Source organism: Crassostrea angulata, chromosome 8 (assembly GCF_025612915.1).
Source record: "Crassostrea angulata isolate pt1a10 chromosome 8, ASM2561291v2, whole genome shotgun sequence".
NCBI lineage: Eukaryota > Metazoa > Mollusca > Bivalvia > Ostreida > Ostreidae > Magallana > Magallana angulata.
In genome coordinates, this window is record NC_069118.1 from 22,734,728 (window position 1) to 22,753,968 (window position 19,241).

At 31.2% G+C, this 19,241-nt stretch overlaps 2 protein-coding genes across 2 annotated transcripts; one reads left to right on the forward strand and one right to left on the reverse strand.

Moving 5' to 3' along the window:
* Positions 1-1,045: 1,045 nt before the first annotated feature.
* LOC128159594 (twinfilin-1-like) lies at positions 1,046-8,982 on the reverse strand. Its single transcript, XM_052822724.1, has 10 exons — positions 8,844-8,982; positions 8,191-8,268; positions 7,837-7,889; positions 7,564-7,689; positions 6,468-6,563; positions 5,909-6,013; positions 4,844-4,966; positions 4,148-4,298; positions 3,616-3,734; positions 1,046-2,949 (listed from the first exon to the last, which is right to left on the reverse strand). The coding sequence occupies exons 1-10, from the start codon at positions 8,866-8,868 to the stop codon at positions 2,809-2,811; spliced, it is 1,017 nt and encodes a 338-aa protein (XP_052678684.1). The 5' UTR covers positions 8,869-8,982; the 3' UTR covers positions 1,046-2,808.
* Positions 8,983-9,097: 115 nt separating this feature from the next.
* Positions 9,098-16,968, forward strand: LOC128159593 (probable ATP-dependent RNA helicase DDX20). The gene is made up of 10 exons (XM_052822723.1): positions 9,098-9,342; positions 9,714-9,808; positions 11,774-11,942; positions 12,411-12,522; positions 12,957-13,099; positions 13,191-13,329; positions 13,624-13,765; positions 14,258-14,363; positions 14,809-14,910; positions 15,247-16,968. The coding sequence occupies exons 1-10, from the start codon at positions 9,153-9,155 to the stop codon at positions 16,626-16,628; spliced, it is 2,580 nt and encodes an 859-aa protein (XP_052678683.1). The 5' UTR covers positions 9,098-9,152; the 3' UTR covers positions 16,629-16,968.
* Positions 16,969-19,241: the final 2,273 nt, after the last annotated feature.

Here is a 19,241-nt window from a genome sequence, read left to right on the forward strand (position 1 = left end):
TTTTTCATACTATTGTCCTTAATTCATGATGATGATTACCATCTTAATGGTGTCTAGCTTTGTTCAAAACGTAATCGTACAAAATTGCTTTTTTTGTCTAATGTAACGTTTTGGTATATAAAAAATATGTGAAAGCAATGGGGGTCTTACTACTATAGTAGGTTTGTTGCGATAAGCGTTACATGTTGCTATCTTTCAAGTGTCCTTCTGAAGTATATTAAATTCAACACCAAGGGAATAGAGTATACACCCTAAACATGGAATTTACAATGAATCCCTAAAGACACTCCATGGGTGAAGTTTGAGCAAGATTAGGACAAAGGAAAAAAATATGCTGCAGACCAGTGAAGTAAGACGGATGGACAGCTGTATGGCACCCACATAGCAATGGCTCTAACAATTCCTTTTTAATAAATAATGATAAAATAACAACTCTCAAAATTATCTGTACATCATTGTACATCATTGGGCCAGGTAAAAAAATATAAACATTAAATTTAACAAGAATAGAATTCCTGGGTCCCCCGCCGGTCAAGCAGTAAACTAGTATCGAGTCTATCGAGTATCGACCAAGGCTGATTTAGGAACTTGACCAAGGTATTAGTGGTATAAACATTTGGCATAAATCTAATGAAAATCCGTCAAAATTTGTAGGCATGAGAGTGCTTACAAGGTCAATTTTTGGATAAAACGGAGTCATTATTGTGGTCAAAGTCTCATAACTCCAACAAAAAGTATCGACCAATGCTGATTTTCGAACTTGACCAAAGTATTAGTGGTATAAACATTTGGTATACATTTAATGAAAATCCGTCAAAATTTGTAGGCATGAGAGCGCTTACAAAAAAGTGTGACGGACGGACGCACAGACACACGGACCCAGGGACAGACGCCCGGCATTTCATGTCCCCGCTCCGCGTTGCAGCGGGGGACAACAAAAATTGTGTGTGTATGGGTGAGTGCAACAACAACTAAAATAAAACTCCATTGCAAATAGATCATTAGTTTTTTGTCTCACATTTGCAAAAACACCAACAGAAATTGTTCATCAAAAATGGGTTTAATAATAATTCAATCCTTTTACAGCAATTTCTCATTAACTATTTTTCATTAAATGCAAAAAACAAAATTATATCTGTTAAACATTAAATTTCACTAATGATGCCATCTTGACTTGTAGTGTATTTCGTTTACTAATCACAGTCGTTCTTTATATCACAATAAACTACCAGGTAAATAATTCTAGTTTAAAACTAAACTTTACCTAACAAAACATCTTTGTCGACAATTGGTAACGAAGGATTAAAATGACAGATTAATTCTGAACAATACAGTAAATGATATACACCTGTACATATGAAGTAGTTTTAAAGCTTTCAATTTCCCACTTTTACAAATGGGTGAAATTTCAAAGAAGGCAATAAAAATCACAAAAAGTGCAAGTTAGTGTAAGTTTTTCTCTTGCAACTGCCTTGTAATATTAAAACAATTCAAACTAAATAACCATAATGATTACAATATTTTCTTTGGAGTATCATTAGGAAGATGGAGTTCAAAACAACTTTAATTTCAGTTTGCCCCATTTTGGATTTAATTTTAAAAAATTGGATTGCTTCTTTCATTTGATTCTTAAGATTTTGTTGTTATTGTTATTTAAAAACAAAAACAGTATTAATTTATCTTACTGTGCATGTGCAAAAATATGCAAACAATTGCATGTAGTTTTTATATAAAACAGTATCAACGCCCCAATACTGAAATTAAAAACTCTTTTTATTGTTAATGTTACCTACAGATATATATAAATGGAATGACTAACTATTGAGCTACACTACAGAAAATCTTCACAAAAGAAAACAAAACAGTCCCCTGAATATTCAAGTCAAACAATAACAATACAAACTAGGAAACAATGTGGGTGCAAACACTACTTCATGAGGAACAATAAATTACAATGTAGCAGTTACCTTGTAAAGACTGGATAATGAAAATTTTTCTGAATTATGGAAACATGATTTTAAAAATTGTCGGTTATAATAAATAAATCCTGACTGTACTAAGTATTTTACAGAATTTGTACACTTGAAGTATAATGGATTGAATTAGCATTCATTTTCTTCTTATTTTACTATAATCTTCAGTTCATAAATATTAAGAGAAAATGTGTAATAATTCACATTAATTTATGTTTTAATCAACTTTGATTTTCCATACAAGACTGATTATTTTCTAATTTGTGCTGCAGAAAAATCCTTGAAAATCAATGCAAACATCATTGTTCATAACTTTTGTATATAATCCTAATGATGAGACAAAGGGATATGTGTCCTTATTGTAGCAAACCAGCAATTCTTAAAGTGTTTACAGAATTAAACCTAACACATAAAAAATAGCATTTGCTTTTAAAAAACCCATTATAAGACACTGTGGGTAATATGGACATAAATTTCATTAGTGCATTCTTAACAACCTCAAAAACCAATCGCCAGAGAGAGGGAAAAGCTGATTTGGACAGAACAATATCTTTTGAAAAGAGGCTTATCACAAACATTCCTGACTAACAAAATTCAATTCCAGCTTATATTATAATAAAGTCCAACAAATTTAAAAACATTACAAAGCAATTAAAGCAAAAATGTCTGCTAATTTATCAAATTAACACCTGATATTATATAAATAAAGATATTCCATCTTAAAATTATTTGTTGTTGTATGAAGTCAACTACAGTCAACTACTGATCAACAGTATCAACAGTAGCACCAGAAGAAGATGTTGAAATTTCATTCCTGTGTCGTGTCTGCCCTAGTTCACGTCTTGGCCATGCGTCGAGGACCTCGACCTGCAGGCCCCTTGGGTTTGTCGAATTTCTTTGTGGCGACATTCTTTTTGGGGTGAATCTCATCATAAACATTCTCTTCAGACAGCTCTTTTGGATCATCTACCTCCAGCTAAGAATTAAGAAAAAATATGTTGGACTTAGCTGACAGTCTTAAATAAAATTGTTCATCTACTTTCTTTCGTTAGCGATAAAAAAGTTTGATGCTATTATAATTTTACTGATGTGGCGAGTCTGAGAAACAAAACATTTATTTTTTGGCCAAAGTTAGTAGAACCTCTCACACGAATACACTGCATGTATACAGTCATGTACATGTACCTGCAGTTACTTCCTGTTCTAATTTTTCACCTGTAACAACTTCCTGATTGTTTGACACAGCATTGTTTTACTACCATTATGTGAATACATATATATATTTTTTATAGCTCTTCTAGGCGTTGGGATTGAAATCAAAATACTTTATTTCTGTACGTGAGAAAAACATAATGTGTTCATGTCTGACTTCCCCTATCCTAAATTACTAAAAGTTCCTCTTTCCTGCTTCATGGATTAAATTTATAAAGCATGTCTTTTATTTTCTATCTCTAGTTAAACCTTTATAACAAGTATTAACAGTTTTTCTTTTTTCCTTTGAATGTTAACATTGGTTTGATTTTAATTTAATAACTTGAAACACACATTCAAACATGACTCCATTCTAGAATAACATACACAACTGGAGAATAACAATTATATCAAATAAAGCATTAACAGTCTATATAAGACTGTGACCCACCTTCTTAGTGATCTCTATGCCGAGGCTCTCTATTTTGGAGATCAGTGGAGACTTACAGCTGGAGTACAACATTCTCTCCTTGATAGAACACTTGTAACCAGGCATGGAGTAGATAAACACTGTAATCACAACACATATAATGTATAACAAGGGAGAATATATATGAACACTGTAATCACAACATATATAATGTATAACAAGGGAGAATATCTGTCAGTCACTCTAGGAAGTCAACAAACTAACCATCAATTTTTTCTCACTTCAAATGTGAAGTCATGATTTTTTCTAACATTGTATTATTTAAATATAAAAAAAAAATTTCTATTTAAAATTTTTCTTCAAAGTTTTCATTCTACAAGAATAAAATTCTAGTTGTTGCTGCAGAGTAGAAATTATCACATTTTCCATCATTGCTCTTACAGGAAATTTGATTTTGGAGTAAAAATCTCTCTTAAAATTTACTTATCGGATATGAATTGCACATAATTATGTACATGTGCAGCATACACTTAATTAATAACCAAATACTCACCTATACTTTCAGTGTAGTCCCCTTCGTGCGTATGTTTATAGGTAAATACATGATATCTGGCACTTTCATCTGGAACACGTGATGCAAGGGATGTGATATCTGTGTTGTCTGCCATTTCAAGGTTGATCTTCTCAGCTGGGATGTCCAGACTCTAGGATACAGTAAATGTAAATTTAGTTTCTAAATGCAATAATCTGTCCGATGAAGTCAGAAGATTTTTAATCATCTGATATAGATACATGTATGTAAAAATTTTAAAACTTTCAGTTTAAGATATTTAATATCATTTTCAAATATGGTTTTTTAAGATAACAAATTTTCTGAATCCATGGGTTTGATGTGAGAACTTTATGTATGAATATAACTTGAACATTTTGAATACATCATATAAACTGTATTAATTATTTAAAAGTTTCTGTAACTCTGGTTAGTTGGTTGAGACATTTAATTTTATAATTACAAGTATATGCTAAACTTTAAATGTTAGGAAATATACAATTAAAAAAAATAATATTCATGGTTATCTGGCATCCTTGTACTATATCTTTTATCAGATGATAGAACCAATTATGAGTTAATTTAAAAACAACTTTCTCAGGTGTACCGTAACACAAGTAGAGTTTTAAAACAATGAATTACTCCTTATGATCAGCCATGTGTGAACAAAAGCTCCACGGGGCAAATATGGGCACTTACCAGTTGTACGTAAGTGATCTTGCCATCTCTAAGTTCCTCCAACTTGCGTACTGCCTCGTCAGACACAGGGAAACTTACGCCAGTCATGTGTTGGTGCTTGTCATTCACACTGATCGTATTGACCTAGAACGTTCACAGAAAACATTATCAGTATTATATATCAAAGGACACATATGTACATGACTGTATAATCTTATAAAGATGCAGGCTCATTTCAAATTTAAAAAAAAAAAAAAATTTTGTTACATGTTCTAATACACATTTTTTGTTATTTTTCATTTATCAATCAATAATGTACGATATATTCACTTATTAATAAGCGATAATTAGGTTTTGTAATTTATAGAATGAATGATATTAAATTGATGCATGAACAAGAATGAAGAGAAAAGTTGGCGAAGATTAAAAATATCATTTTGATGAAACCAGAACAATATAAAATAGGCAAAAAAAAATTTAGAGAATTTTACAAATATTTTGAAATGAAGTAGAAATAAAAGAAACCAAACAGAGGCATTTTTATAAATCAGAGGTCATCATTCAATATAGTTTCCATAGCAAAAATTAGAAAAATGCAGCAAAGCATGTCATATGTGCATTTTGTTTAAAGAGTATACCAGAAACAGCATAAGGATAACAATTTAGAACTTTTTAAGAAATAAACCTTGATATAATTGTATTACGTATTGTACATACATTTTATTAATTGCATTGTATACTGTCAATTATTTACTCATTTTACTTTTATTTTACGATAGAGTACACATGAACTGAGATTGCTGAGCAAGGCATGCTTTTTTAATTCATGCTCATTTGCAGTAATATTCTTTTATTTACAATAGGCTATAGGTGAACTTACCTCTTTCTATCAACATGGTCAATAGATCAAAATCAATGACTCTTTATTAATTTACTTATTGTATTACATTGTCAATTACTCAAAATCAATGAATTTTTCCTTTTTCAAATGTTTACATGCAAAGTGAAAAAAAATCTAACAGAAAAAACAAAAACTGAATTCTTTGGCAAAAAAAGAAGTCATCAACCAAAAATAGAATGACCTACATCATTTTCTTTGATTAGCTTTAGTTCCGTCTCTGCAAAGGTTAAAGGTGCAGGGGCACTTCCAGAGGTCAAGTGTTTTTTATATCCAGATAAATTCACATCATCCTTGAAATGAAAAGAATGTTCAAAATCTTCAGTAGCACAACAATTTTCAGCCTTGATACATATGCATCAAGAAATTCAAATACAGAATGGTTAGAGGTTTTTTTTTACCTCAATCAATTTTTTGAATTAATTGTATTAATAAAAGCAAATGCTAAAAATAACACTAAAAATACATGTATCATGTGTATCTTGGTATCAAAGTGCCAAAGACAAGAATTTTTGATTGGTGTAAGACAAGTTTTGACATACCTGATTGGTTTATCATGTTTATAATACATTTTAATTTATGATTACAGGAATAAAACTGACTTTATATACTGTAAGAGTGAAATGCATGTAGTTCACTATAACAGATGAAGTTTCCCTATATAAATTAAACAGTAGTTACTATCATTTTTGATATAACAATATCTTTATATTGCCTCCCACATTATACACAAAATTCACAACTTACGATACTGGTGCCAAACATTTCCTCCTTAATGAGACCACCTCCAAACTCTAACTTCAAAGTAGCTCTAGTAGCTGCATACAACATTTTTTGTCTGACCTGAAGAAATCAAGATGGAATATATACATTTGCAGTCAAGAGGATTACCTGATGCTAAAAAGTAACAAAGATTAAAAAAAAAAGTTGCTACATAGTGGGCTTGGGCTAATTAATGCTAAATGTAATGTTAATTTATTGCAATGCATTACATGTTTTCAAAGTACCAGTAATGCTAGTAATGTGTACTGCCACAAATTTAGCATTACAAGTAATGTTAATGTAATGCATTACTTTCCAAAATCTAGTGTAATGCTGGCATTACATGGCATTACTTTGCATTATTATGCTTATTTATGCATGTTCATTTTTTAAATTGTGATGAATTTAACAACTGAAATTGAATCTGATTAAAAATTATTTGAAATATTTCTGCTACATACCGGTACATGTAGACAAACATATTTTGAAATTCATACTTCTGTCATTTACTATTTTTACAGTACACACAATTCTTATTGCTTATAGTTTGTCCCAGGTGACTGCTTCCTCACTTTTTGATAAATTTTAACAAAAATACACACATTTCTGTTCAAAAAGTACAATTTAAATCAATATAAGGGGAAAAATCAAAGATTTCTTCATTGACAATTCATTTATTTTAAAGAAATTTCTCATGGATATTTATTAAGGGAAATGTTTACACTTTTTTCTCCATTCCCCATAACTCGGAACACCTTGCACAATTTTCCAATGTTATCGTCTGGGTGTTTTCATGTGTGCTGCAATGCAAAATCTCTGTAGACTTTTTATTTTTGGTTGTTTATTTGAAACCTGAAGCGGTAGAGGGGGCATTTCAAAACATACAAACTTGACTTTTTTTCAATTTAGTGGATAAACCTAATTTGGGTTTTAAAGTATTCATGATTATCGAAATATTAGGTAAGTAAAAGGTGGTGGAAGCAGAAACTTGGGACAGAGTAAGAAAAATCTAACTGCTGAGAAAATAATCATCGATATCTATTTATCAATGTGACTGTATGATTGTATGACAAAATCTTACTGGTGAAAAATCTGGGGACCAGGAGATGAAGATCCACTGATAACCTAGATTGTTCTTGGAGTCCAGTCTGTACAAAAGATAGCATGGCTGTTTCTCTTCCAGCAAAGGTAGAACCATTTTGTCGTAATGTTAAAAGGATTAAGGAATGCAACTCCAAATATACCATTGTATACTGCAACAGATCTAATTCAGAAATGATAGAAAAGTACTTGAATTACACCAAAGCATGTCTTTAAATATTATCAATAATCAAATGCTTTTTGATAAAAGGATATCATGTTCCCAGGTGTCAACTGGTTTTTCACTTCCTGCTAGTTCTAACTGCTCTATAAGACAAAAGAATTGTTTAAATATATACATGTAAAGTGTTTTGCAGTAATACCGGGGTACTTTAATATTTCATATACAGCCTCAGTTTTTAGAAGCTTACTTTTGAATCAATAAAAAAAATTGTATTTGCATTCATCTAGTAATTGTCTTTAAACATTTCTGTCTAAAGTGACAATAAATATTATTTTATGCTTTTTAAAAATTTTCTTTCGGTGTAATTGGTACGTATCTTGTTAGAGGAAAGATTCAAAATTAATTTAGTCTTTACTTGTGCACGGCCATCAAAATTTGCCTTACCATCAGTTATTGAAATTTTTATTACTCTTGCACTGCCTTCTTTGCATGTGGAGAAAAATGATTTAAGGTTTTCACTGGCTGTAATATAAGATCTTGTTAGTATATACGTCCCTGATATAACTCTTAAAATGTAAATGAACATGTATGTAACAAAACACGTTTCAAATCAGATCAAAATTGAAATACATGTAATTATATGACTCAATCATGATTCATGTCCTTGGTTATTTATAGTAACAGACCTCTTTGTTCACATTTGGAACTTTAAAACAATATTTGACTCATTTATCCGTATAAGATATTTATTCTTTCAGAAGAAATTATACTATCACATACAGAATTGACCAAATAAAATACAACAATAAGCATAATAAGGAAATTGTAAAATAAAACTTAAAAGTATACGGTATAGTGACATTGCTCAATAATCACATTCGTAAATGACACCGAAATGAGAATTGTTTACAAAAAATCACTTTGCAATTAGCTAAAGTTACATACATGCATATGACTTCTAAAGTGAACTTTATATGTATTTACAAATTTGGAAATATACGCCCATTTTTGTATTTTTAAAAACATGGTCAAAACCGCATTGATTACTTAGAAAAGAATCTGACCAAAAATATCGCTACCAAGGAGGAAAATCTAACCTTTTATTCCAGTTTGGTGAGACATTGTGGGAGTTAAAATGAAGTTTAATAAAGTTTCCCACTTGCTGTTTTAAGTTTTCAGATACCGGAAGGGTTATGTTGTCGACGTTAAAGAAATGCTTAAATTGTAATTACTTTTTCCTTTTATAAAAAGCTTTTGAATGATGAAGACAAAATTCTTCTTATCTGTAATCTCATTCGTTTAGCTTTCTGACGCAAACCAATCAAAATTGGTGTTTTAAGCACACTCACCGACGAAAGTGAAAATAGACTTAGTTATGATACGTTCATAAACGTGTTTTTGTTAGCATGTCAAATACATCTGTAGCTCACGACATACAGGGAAAATCGAGGACAGGGGATGTTTTGATAAATGAAAATGTTAATTTTTCCGGACTACTCCTATCGGACAATATATTAAGCGGTCTTCAAAAAGCAGGATTTCAGCGTCCATCTCCAATCCAACTGAAAGCAATACCGCTTGGACGATGTGGTTTAGGTACACATTTATCTTCTTCAGTATTCAATGAGTAGTCTGAGTATATTTTTATATGACATTTTTGATTTTTATTTTTTCAAATACATGTAATTAACTTCATGCAGTGTTCATACTGTGTGGACATATACACACTGTACATATGTCTCAGAAGTGAACTACGATGTGCAAGCTTTAGTTGTGTAGGTGTTAGGACAATATCCAAAAACTCGTTGGTTTAAGCTCCTTTGTGATAAATTAATTTTGTAAGTTGTGTCTGTAGACAAGACATTTTATCCACTTACCTTACTGTAAGCTCAGTCCTCCCGGCTGCAATTGGATACCAGGTTTCTCTGGGGGAAAAGACAAGGTAACTCTTTAAATTTCTTTTCCAGACCTTATTGTGCAAGCAAAGTCAGGCACGGGAAAAACTTGTGTGTTCTCTGTCATAGCGCTGGAAGGTATTCAAACAGAGAGCTTTGCACTGCAGGTTAGTGTACAATGTATATTCAGTTTAATTTTTCCATTGTTTTATTTATTCTTTAAAAACATATACATTATTTAGTTGTCAGTTGATTTCTTATACCATTAATTTTAAGATACTGATGATGACTTGCACAGTAAGCCAGTTGAGCCTCACATGACATTAATGTGAAAAGATTGAGCTTCATGCATCACAAACAAGTTAACATGTAATTAATGTGAAGTAAAATTTTTGTGATTTTTTTTAATGTGAATTTCATGTGATTTAGATTCATGTAAAATTCTTGTGAAACTCTACCCAATGATTTTATTTTCATGTTGAAACCTTTTACATGAATTTCACATGAATTTAACAAATATGATACATGTATGAGTTTCAGATTTATGTTTTACTTGATTTTTAACACCTGGTGTTCTTTTAAGTTTCTTCAGATTTGTTTTGAGTCATAGTACATGTATGTATATAATGAAATATTCTTCTTTAAATGTTATTTTACACAATCACTAGAACTGTGAGGCAAAATATTGCCTGTGGTCGGCATTTTCTCTTAAAAAACCAATGGACAAAATTTGTAACTATTCTGATTTCAAAATCATGGCACAAACCCTGTTTACAAAATAATAGTGCTGAAACGAATACCATAAATCAGTATTCGAATATTCGTGAGTACCATTCGATTCGTATTCGAATATTCGTAGACGTCATAGACAATGTATTAAGCATATATAATAGTTTGTATTACGAAGTGGGTGTATGTGTAGACTGCTTAAACATGTCAGTTCGAAGTTGACACTTAGTGCATGAGTATCCATTGAATTGGGTGCGCATTTAATTTTTAAGCAAACAAGAATATACTGATTTTTTAAAAATTTCCATCAACTACAATCAAAAGATTTATTACTTCTTTAATAATACACTGCAGTCCTGACTCCTGTATGAGACCGATACGTTACTTCGTAAGTCAGTCCAAATATTTCCGCCATGTTTGATATAGTATTAAACAGAAAACTTATAACGCTCATAACTCCGGAAATGTTCTGTTTATTTAAAAAAAAAAAAAATTATATCGAGGTATCTTTTAAAAAAAACTTTCGATGTACCTTTCGATATTAACTCTTCGTTGCTCACACTCGTTTAAACAATTAAGCAATTTTTTTCTTCAGCGTCTGACATGAATTGAAAAATCTAGAATGTTTGTCTCCGTTCGATATAAACCCTGCTTTTACTTTCAAGGTAAACAAACATGGCGGAAGAGTCTATTACTGGGTTAAGTAATAGACTCTACCAAGCATGGCAGTCATAGATGGCTTTATATTTACTTTCGTTCAGAGTAAAATGAAATAACACGATGCTGCATAGTTTACAGTGCTTGATATGGGTGTTTAACATGTGATCGAATATTCGAATGCTAAATATACATTCGAATATTAGAAATTTACTATTCATTCGCGAATATTCGAACATTCGTTTCAGCACTACAAAATAAACATTTGTATCATGTGTAAACTGAGATAATGATCTTAAACCAAAAGTATTTTGTTTTAATGAAAAGTGTGCACAGGTTTTAGACATTTTTGAAACAAAAACTGAAAAATAAGATTAATATATAGAAAATATTTTGGCCAGCTATAAAACATTGGCAAAACCTTGGACAACAGGTAGCCAACTGCCTCCTAAAACTCCTCTTTTAATATTTTTTATATGACATAAACTCATGAAAATATAATATTTTGAATGATTTGGTACATGTAATAGGTTTTAGCTGTTTATATTTTGATATAATTGTTTATTAGAAAGATATACTGATCATATCAATTTAAACTGGGAACACTTTACAATAGGCATATTGGTAATTGACATATATAATATCCACTTCTTCTGGTATTTTTAACAGTGATCAACAAAATTTTGATCCCTTCATATAGGTGTTATGTTAACAATGTTAGACAGAAGTTTGATCCTACCCTATAGGTCCTAGTATTGGCCCCTACCAGAGAAATCGCCACACAGATCTGGGATGTGATCAGCTCTATAGGACAGTGTATACCCTCTCTCAGATGTCACACCTTCATCGGGGGAATGCCTGTTGTAGAGGACAAGCAGAAACTAAAGAAGTGTCATATTGCTGTGGGAACACCAGGTATTTGTCATAGATGTTTTTGTTACAGTAGTGAATGTGACCAAAGTAATAAAATATTGACTGGTGAATTTTTAATCCCATAGCCAACCGAAATATAGAACTTCTATAACTAATATGTAGTGTAAAGCATTCAATTTCATTTGATGTATCTTAATTAATTAGAAAATAAATATATTGAAGTCACAGTAAAATTAACACGGTTTATAACTATATTCTGAATAGAATTAATGATATTCAGAGGATGTATTTCAGAGTTGTTTAGTGTTTTAAATCTAATACATGATTGTGTATTCCCCATCGCAGAGATAGAAACATTTGAAATTGGCAATACATGTACATAGTTAATTTGTTTGATGCAAATATAAATGAAGGTATAAGAAACTTTCCAACTAGTTTTATTTAAAGACAGTAGAAATGTAATCAAGAATTTTATACTCTACTACAAGTGATGGATTTGATCTTTTAAAGGGAGAATAAAACAGTTGATAGAGACCAACATAATGACTACAGACAGCATTAGGATGTTTGTGTTGGATGAAGCAGACAAACTCCTGGAGGAAAGCTTTCAGGAGCAAATCAAGTAAAATATATAATTCATTTAACTTAATTATTTGTTGAGCTCTTCTTTCATATGTAAGATAACTTTATCCAGTTGTTTTGAATGATTTCGTCAATTTGATAAACAAAATTCAGTTTATTTTATGTTTATTTCTTTATTAATGAACAAAATTATTCATAATACATTGTACTTATAATTATTGTTGTAAGGTTGATACATATTGATATATCAAAGTATTTAAATATTAATTTTATAATTTTTACACAGAAACTTGGTAATAAAATGAATATGATTCACTTGTAAACAAATACAGATATGCTTTGCAATCATAATCCCCCCAAGAAGGATAGTCTATCTTACCTAACTAATATTTATAAGTGTTTCTAGAAGCTCTTTTTCATTTTTGCTGGTATAACACCTTTGTCTTTAAGTATATTTATAGTATTAATTTTTAGCTGGATCTACTCCACACTCCCTGAGAATAAACAGATGCTGGCTCTGTCTGCTACCTACCCTGAGTACCTAGCCCAGCACCTGACCAGCTACATGAGAAACCCCACCTTTCTTAGACTCAATATCTCCGATCCAGCATTGCTTGGTAAGTATTATGAATTCTGTACTTAGCCTGTTTGAATTTCCACATGTAGTTTATTATGCAAATTTAAGGTGAAAACAATTCTTTTTTTCAGGAATTAAACAATTCAAGAGGGTTGTAGATTACCATGTCTTGCCCAACAAAGTGTTTGACAATAAAACCAAAGTTGTCATTGAGTTATTGTCATCTGTCAATTTCCAGCAGTGTCTTATCTTTTCCAACCTCCAAACCAGGTAAGAACATAATGTACAAAGTACTCCTAATTCACTGTTAATTATATTCTTTCATGATTTTATATAATGTACGAAAAATAATTTTTTTTTTCAAATCAAATTGAATTAACTATTTAATATGTAGAAAAAAGTGCACAATTCATTATTGTTAACATCTAAATTAATTATATATATATATTTGGAAATAAATGTTACTTCTCCTTGCAGTCACATCATATTTGTATATACACATATTTTCTGATATAATAGTTGTAACTTGGTCATGCGATCACATTACATGTTGCTGTATTGCAGAGCACAGAATATGGCTGACGTCTTGATCAGTCACGGTTGGCCGACAGCTTGTATTGCAGGAAGTCACGACCAGAGAGATCGAAACGAAGCCATGAGTCAACTTAAGACATATAAGTGTCGAGTTCTCATCTCCACTGATCTAGTAAGATTCTATGTCATTGAACAGAATTTGGTGAAATATAATTAAAAGATTTTATTTAGTTTTTATCAGTTTTTATAAAAAGAGGATACAAAAATATAGTTAAATGTATGAATCTTTGTTTGATGTACCTATGGTAAATTCTGTATCATTGGATCAATGTTAGATAGAAATACTGTGAAAAACTTTCAGTAAGCATAGTTTGTCTTTCCGTTATAATCATTATGTTAGTTTTTAATGTTGAAGTGTTCCTGCTGCATGAATTCTAGATTTAGACTAGTAAAGCTCGACAGGTTGATAGAAAAAAAAATAATTTGCCTTTATAATGACACTGTAAATTAAAAAAAAATGTTGATATTAAAGAGGCTTTAAGTTGTGGGATGTTTCTGCTAATGAGCAGGAATAGCTAGAATTCTTTCTTTGACAGACAGTTAAAGAAAGTTATGTGTGATAACATGTGTACATGTATTTATACCATTTATGGTACTTCTGCAGACATCCAGAGGGATTGATGCTGACAAGGTTAACATGGTGATCAACCTAGATGTTCCCAAAGACCACGAGACGTATCTCCACAGAATAGGCAGGGCAGGCCGGTTTGGTATGTAATACACCTATCAATCTGAAGCTTCGTTTTATAAAGAATTCCTTTGTTTAATGTTTTACATGTCCTGTGATATAACCGTTAATGAATGATTGAACAGTGAAACTGTTATGTCTATTATGAGGCTTCAAAAATTCTAAAGTAGTACCTTCAGCTGTTAATTCATTTTGGATTCCAAATCATTTTCTTTCTGACCTTTAATTTTGTTTTATTCATTTTAATCATAGAAAATATTAATCTTTGATTCTGTCATGTATCATTCCACACATAGTACTAAATTTATGTATGTTCATGTGTATGTGTAAAATTGATTTATTGTATGTACATTTGATGTATTACATGTATGTCACTGTATCTTTGTAACCATGCCTATGAAATGTTGAATCATGATTCATGTACTTGTATGAGCAATCAAACCAAAATCACTTTGTGTATTATTTAGGAACATTTGGGGCAGCAGTGACTATTATCAGCCATGGACAAGAAGAAAGAGACTTGAACAAGGTGGAAAAGAGATGTAACACTTGCATTAAAGACCTTCCAGGTACTTGTATATCGATAGTTGTGTTATCTTATTGTATCAAATTTGCACAGCATTGAATTACAAATTCTTTTTAACGAATGCTTATGGCTAATGTTGTTTTACATCAACTTGATAGTTCTTTTCAACAGTTCTTTCATTTATAACTGCATGAGTAAATTTAAATAACATATCGCTCTACTTTACTTATCAATAGTTTATTTTTTCTGTAAAACACATTTTTAAATGGTATGGTTTTCGAACAATTTTCTTTCTATGCCTTGTGATAGAAAATCAATTCAAAATCAAAACCATATGATACAACTCATCTAAAGTAATATAACAGTATTTCTTTGGTAGATCCAATTCCAAACACATTGGCAAAGAGTGAGGGAACTATATGCCTGGATGATATGGTGTCTACCGAACAAATAATTACTGACCACACCAGAATATCCCCAAAGAAGATAGAAACTACACAGCAGAGTCACAACTCAAAAAGCAAATTAGATCAGGAGTCGCAGACAAACAGCAAAGGTGGAGAGCATTTGAAAAATTTGGAAACGAATTTTGAGAACTGTTTGAAGACAATGACAAAGGATGTGCAATTAAGTTCTTGTAATGAGAATGGGGACAATTCTGAAGAAGAGAAATCAAATTATATGTGTGCAAGGAATTGCAAAAAGAAATCTTTTCTAAATGAATGGACTGGCAACAAGATTGGACTTGATAATTTATGCAATCAGGAATCCAAAGAAAAAATGGAGAATAAGGATCAGCTAACAGGAAAATCAAGGAGTTCTTCTCATAAAGGAAAAACAGACCAAGAGGAAAAAGATTTAAGTAGATCTGCAGAATATGAGGCAAGGAATCTAAAGAGTGAAAAGAAGATGCCAAAGAAGAAAGAGAGTTGTTTTGAAATACAAATTCCAAAGCTAGATGAATTTTTGAGCCAAAACAGGAAAGGAGATTTTAAAACTTTTGATGAGAAGAAGAGAGAATACCAAAAGTATCTCGAAGAGAGGGATGCATCTGTAAATAGAGAGGAGATTATAGTGACAGCAAACCCATTTGTTTGGAAAAAAGATGAAAGAGAACAATTGTTATCTATGATAAACAAAATATTAACCTTAGAAGAAGGGTTTGATGAAAATGTGGAAAAGGATAGTGAAGAGAACAAAGTTAAGAGTGCTTGTGCTGAGGTGCAGACAGAAAGTTTTGATTTTCTTCCTGATATGAAAGGTGACAGTACATTGACAACAGGAACAAAGTACAAGGAACATGTTAATAAAAAGTGTGGTTCTCACCGAGTTCCCATGCATGACACACACAAAGGATCGGAAACAATGGCGCTGAATGGGAAAAAGCAATCCAAAGAACATCAATACAGAGATCATGGGTTTTGTTTAGACCAAGAGGGAGTCTTTAGCAACGAAGAAATAGATTCGTTCGATACTTTGTGTGAAGAGGAAGTTGATTTTGAGAAGCAAAATTCGGAAGAGGAGGAACAAACCTTCTTTGAATATCCATATATTCCAAATTCAAATCAGTCAACCTTAAATAATCATTGTTTGGGGGATCAGTACCCACCATTTGCTTTTAATCCATATAACAGTTTTGGATACCCGTCTCCAACACAGATGAGTCGTGATCAAAGAAAACATTTGTTTAATTATCAATTATCTCTGTCCCTTTACCAACAAAATAACTATATATCAGCAATGCTTGGACAATTTTATTAATAAGAAGCAATAAACAATATAAAAAGATTGTTTTTTTTATTATATTAAAATTTTCATCATGGTAAGCATTATGATCAAGGATAGAGAACATTCTTTCCAAAGGGGGAATGCTGTATTATCAGATTTTATTCGACTCGGGCATGCGCAATCATACAAAGGCATTCATTTGATCTATTTGGATAAGTTGTTTTTTTTAGTTGGAAGAGCATGAATCATTTTTTTTTACTCCCATTTATATTTCAGAATACATGTAACTAAATGCATAATTATCATGTCAATTAATGTAGCAATCTGAAATTCATGGCCCTAGGACAGAACCGATATGGTTATAGTGAAAATGTATTGGATCATATAAAATCGTCTTTTCTACTTCCATATATATTAAAAAAAATAACAAACCAAAATGCATGGTTATGATTTCACGTTTTACGTTTCCCACCTACATTTCCAATATCTCGGAATTTCAGTCAAATATTCAAAAACTAAGTTTTCTACTTAAAAGTATTATCAAATCCTAATCAATTTATATCAAAAATAAAATTTGTAATCAAATTATTAATTTTTAAACAGAAGTTTTGTTAACGCGGGGTCTTACAATTTTTTTCATTGAATTCGTTCTCTATGAGTGAGGAAAATATTATTTAGCGGCCGATATGTGTATAAAAATTTAATAATCACATGTTTTCGTTGAAAATTAACGTAAATTTACGTTTTAATTCATATTTGTTAATTATATTTTGAAACGTTACAAAGCAAAATGTTTTTTTTGGAATGTATTTAGGTCTGTAGATATATCCCCCCCCCCCCCCGCGAAACAACAAACCCTTTGGTACAAATATGCTAAAAAACAATATATAAAACCCCTCAAAAGGAATTTTTGTTTTACGGGGGGGGGGGGGGGGGGGGCTGTTTTCGGTTTTCGTTAGTTTCTATTATGATATGAGCTATTTTAACCCAAAATTTATATTAGTTACTTCTCTTTGTTTGAACAAGTCATTTATATTTAATGAAAATATACATTAATGTTTACATTAATATAAAAAAATAAAAATAAGACACTCATTAAAAAATGACTTTTAGTTAGGCGGCTAGACAATGCTATTGTTCGCAGTCCTTGGGAAGTTTCTGGTCCCGGCATCAGATATTCAGACCTTAGGATGGGATTAACATATGCATATGTTTTTTTGTCGGAAATACAATTTTCTGTGCATCGTATGCTTGTGTGTATTTAATTATAAATGAAACTGCATATCTAAGATTGACCATTGAGGGTCTGCAGGTCTCTTTTTACCATAAGTTTACAATTTTTGGTCCCTTGATGAGCCAGGGTACTGTTAAGACAATTTGGGATTCCTCTGACTCTTGTCACTTTTTCCCCTTTTATGAATTGCTTTTAGCAAAAGTGGGGTAACAGTCAGTGGAATCTCGTTTAGTTTCCTCGTGGTTGTTTATTCAAGGAAGCATTGTAATATTCTAAGAAAATTAAACAGGACAATATACTAGACGAAACAAAACATTTGATACAAGAACGAAATCTAGATATTGTCTTTCATACATTTAATTTGTTTGAATAAACTAATTTGAAGACAACAATGGAATGGAATTTGATGCGTATTATGATTTAACAAATTAATCACTAATAATATAGTGATGTAGACGATTTGCTTATCACATCTAAGTACCCCGAGAGATAGATCTGCATGCAGAAAAGGGGATTCAAATTATTGAAATGATTCTATTCTATAATAATTTTTGATAATTAGTTTCAAGATGAAACTCTGTGATTAACTGCGCAACAGTCGGAAATTTTATTTTTGTACTCCTTTGTTTACTTTTTATGTGAAAATCAAATGGGGACGAATCACTGACTGCAGGGAAAGCGTGTGCTTATATGTACACATTTAGATTGTTACCAGTATCAACCAAGAAATTTATCATTTTAAACCCAAAAGTCTATTTAAATAGCATTCATCGGATGAAATTCTGTAGCTGTCAATGAGTTACACCTAAATGTTCACTGATAAGTAGCGAAAAGTTATTGAATGTCAGAGATATAATTACATGTATGCAATTTACTCTTTAGCTGTTAGTCACCTTTGTAGTTGACGAAATGGCAGCTAAAGCTTCTTTATAAATGTGATTTAATCTAGGAGTTTTCTCATGAAATGACCCCTTTCTTACACTTTCTATGACGCTGCATACCTTATTGTCTCTGTCTCCCCTATAGAATAGCTGTTACTTTACGGAGCTTGTAAGTGGAAAACTATCTGTATTGTTAATTCATTTTAATTAATCATGAAAGTCATCAAAATATGTACATCTTTCTTGTAGTTGACAATTCGTTTTAAATTTTATATATGTATATCAACGATAAAAGTTAGAGCGACTCTGGCATTAGCGCTCATCTGTACAACAATGTCCAATTCAGACCAAAGCAAATTAAGTTTTTTTTATAATCAAAAGGTGTTTATCACCCAGAAACTTTGAGTAAATTAAGAATATGCAAAAAATGAATAAAAAGGGGTAAAAAAGAATTGAAGGCAACTTAAATGCACTTCGATAAGTCTCGCGTGCCAGTTTGTGAGCATTTGATTTGGCACCAATATATTGAAC

What these genes read in the sequence shown, in the direction of transcription:
- LOC128159593 (XM_052822723.1), top strand. Translation starts at nt 9,153, where the DNA reads ATGTCAAATACATCTGTAGCTCACGACATACAGGGAAAATCGAGGACA. An exon ending in GCTTGGACGATGTGGTTTAG is followed by an intron (nt 9,343 to 9,713) that starts GTACACATTTAT and finishes TTTCTTTTCCAG; the next exon opens with ACCTTATTGTGCAAGCAAAG. An exon ending in CTCCGATCCAGCATTGCTTG is followed by an intron (nt 13,100 to 13,190) that starts GTAAGTATTATG and finishes TCTTTTTTTCAG; the next exon opens with GAATTAAACAATTCAAGAGG.
- LOC128159594 (XM_052822724.1), bottom strand. Translation starts at nt 8,868, where the DNA reads ATGTCTCACCAAACTGGAATAAAAG. An exon ending in TTGACACCTGGGAACATGAT is followed by an intron (nt 7,690 to 7,836) that starts ATCCTTTTATCA and finishes TCCTTTTAACAT; the next exon opens with TACGACAAAATGGTTCTACC. An exon ending in GCATAGAGATCACTAAGAAG is followed by an intron (nt 2,950 to 3,615) that starts GTGGGTCACAGT and finishes CTTAATTCTTAG; the next exon opens with CTGGAGGTAGATGATCCAAA.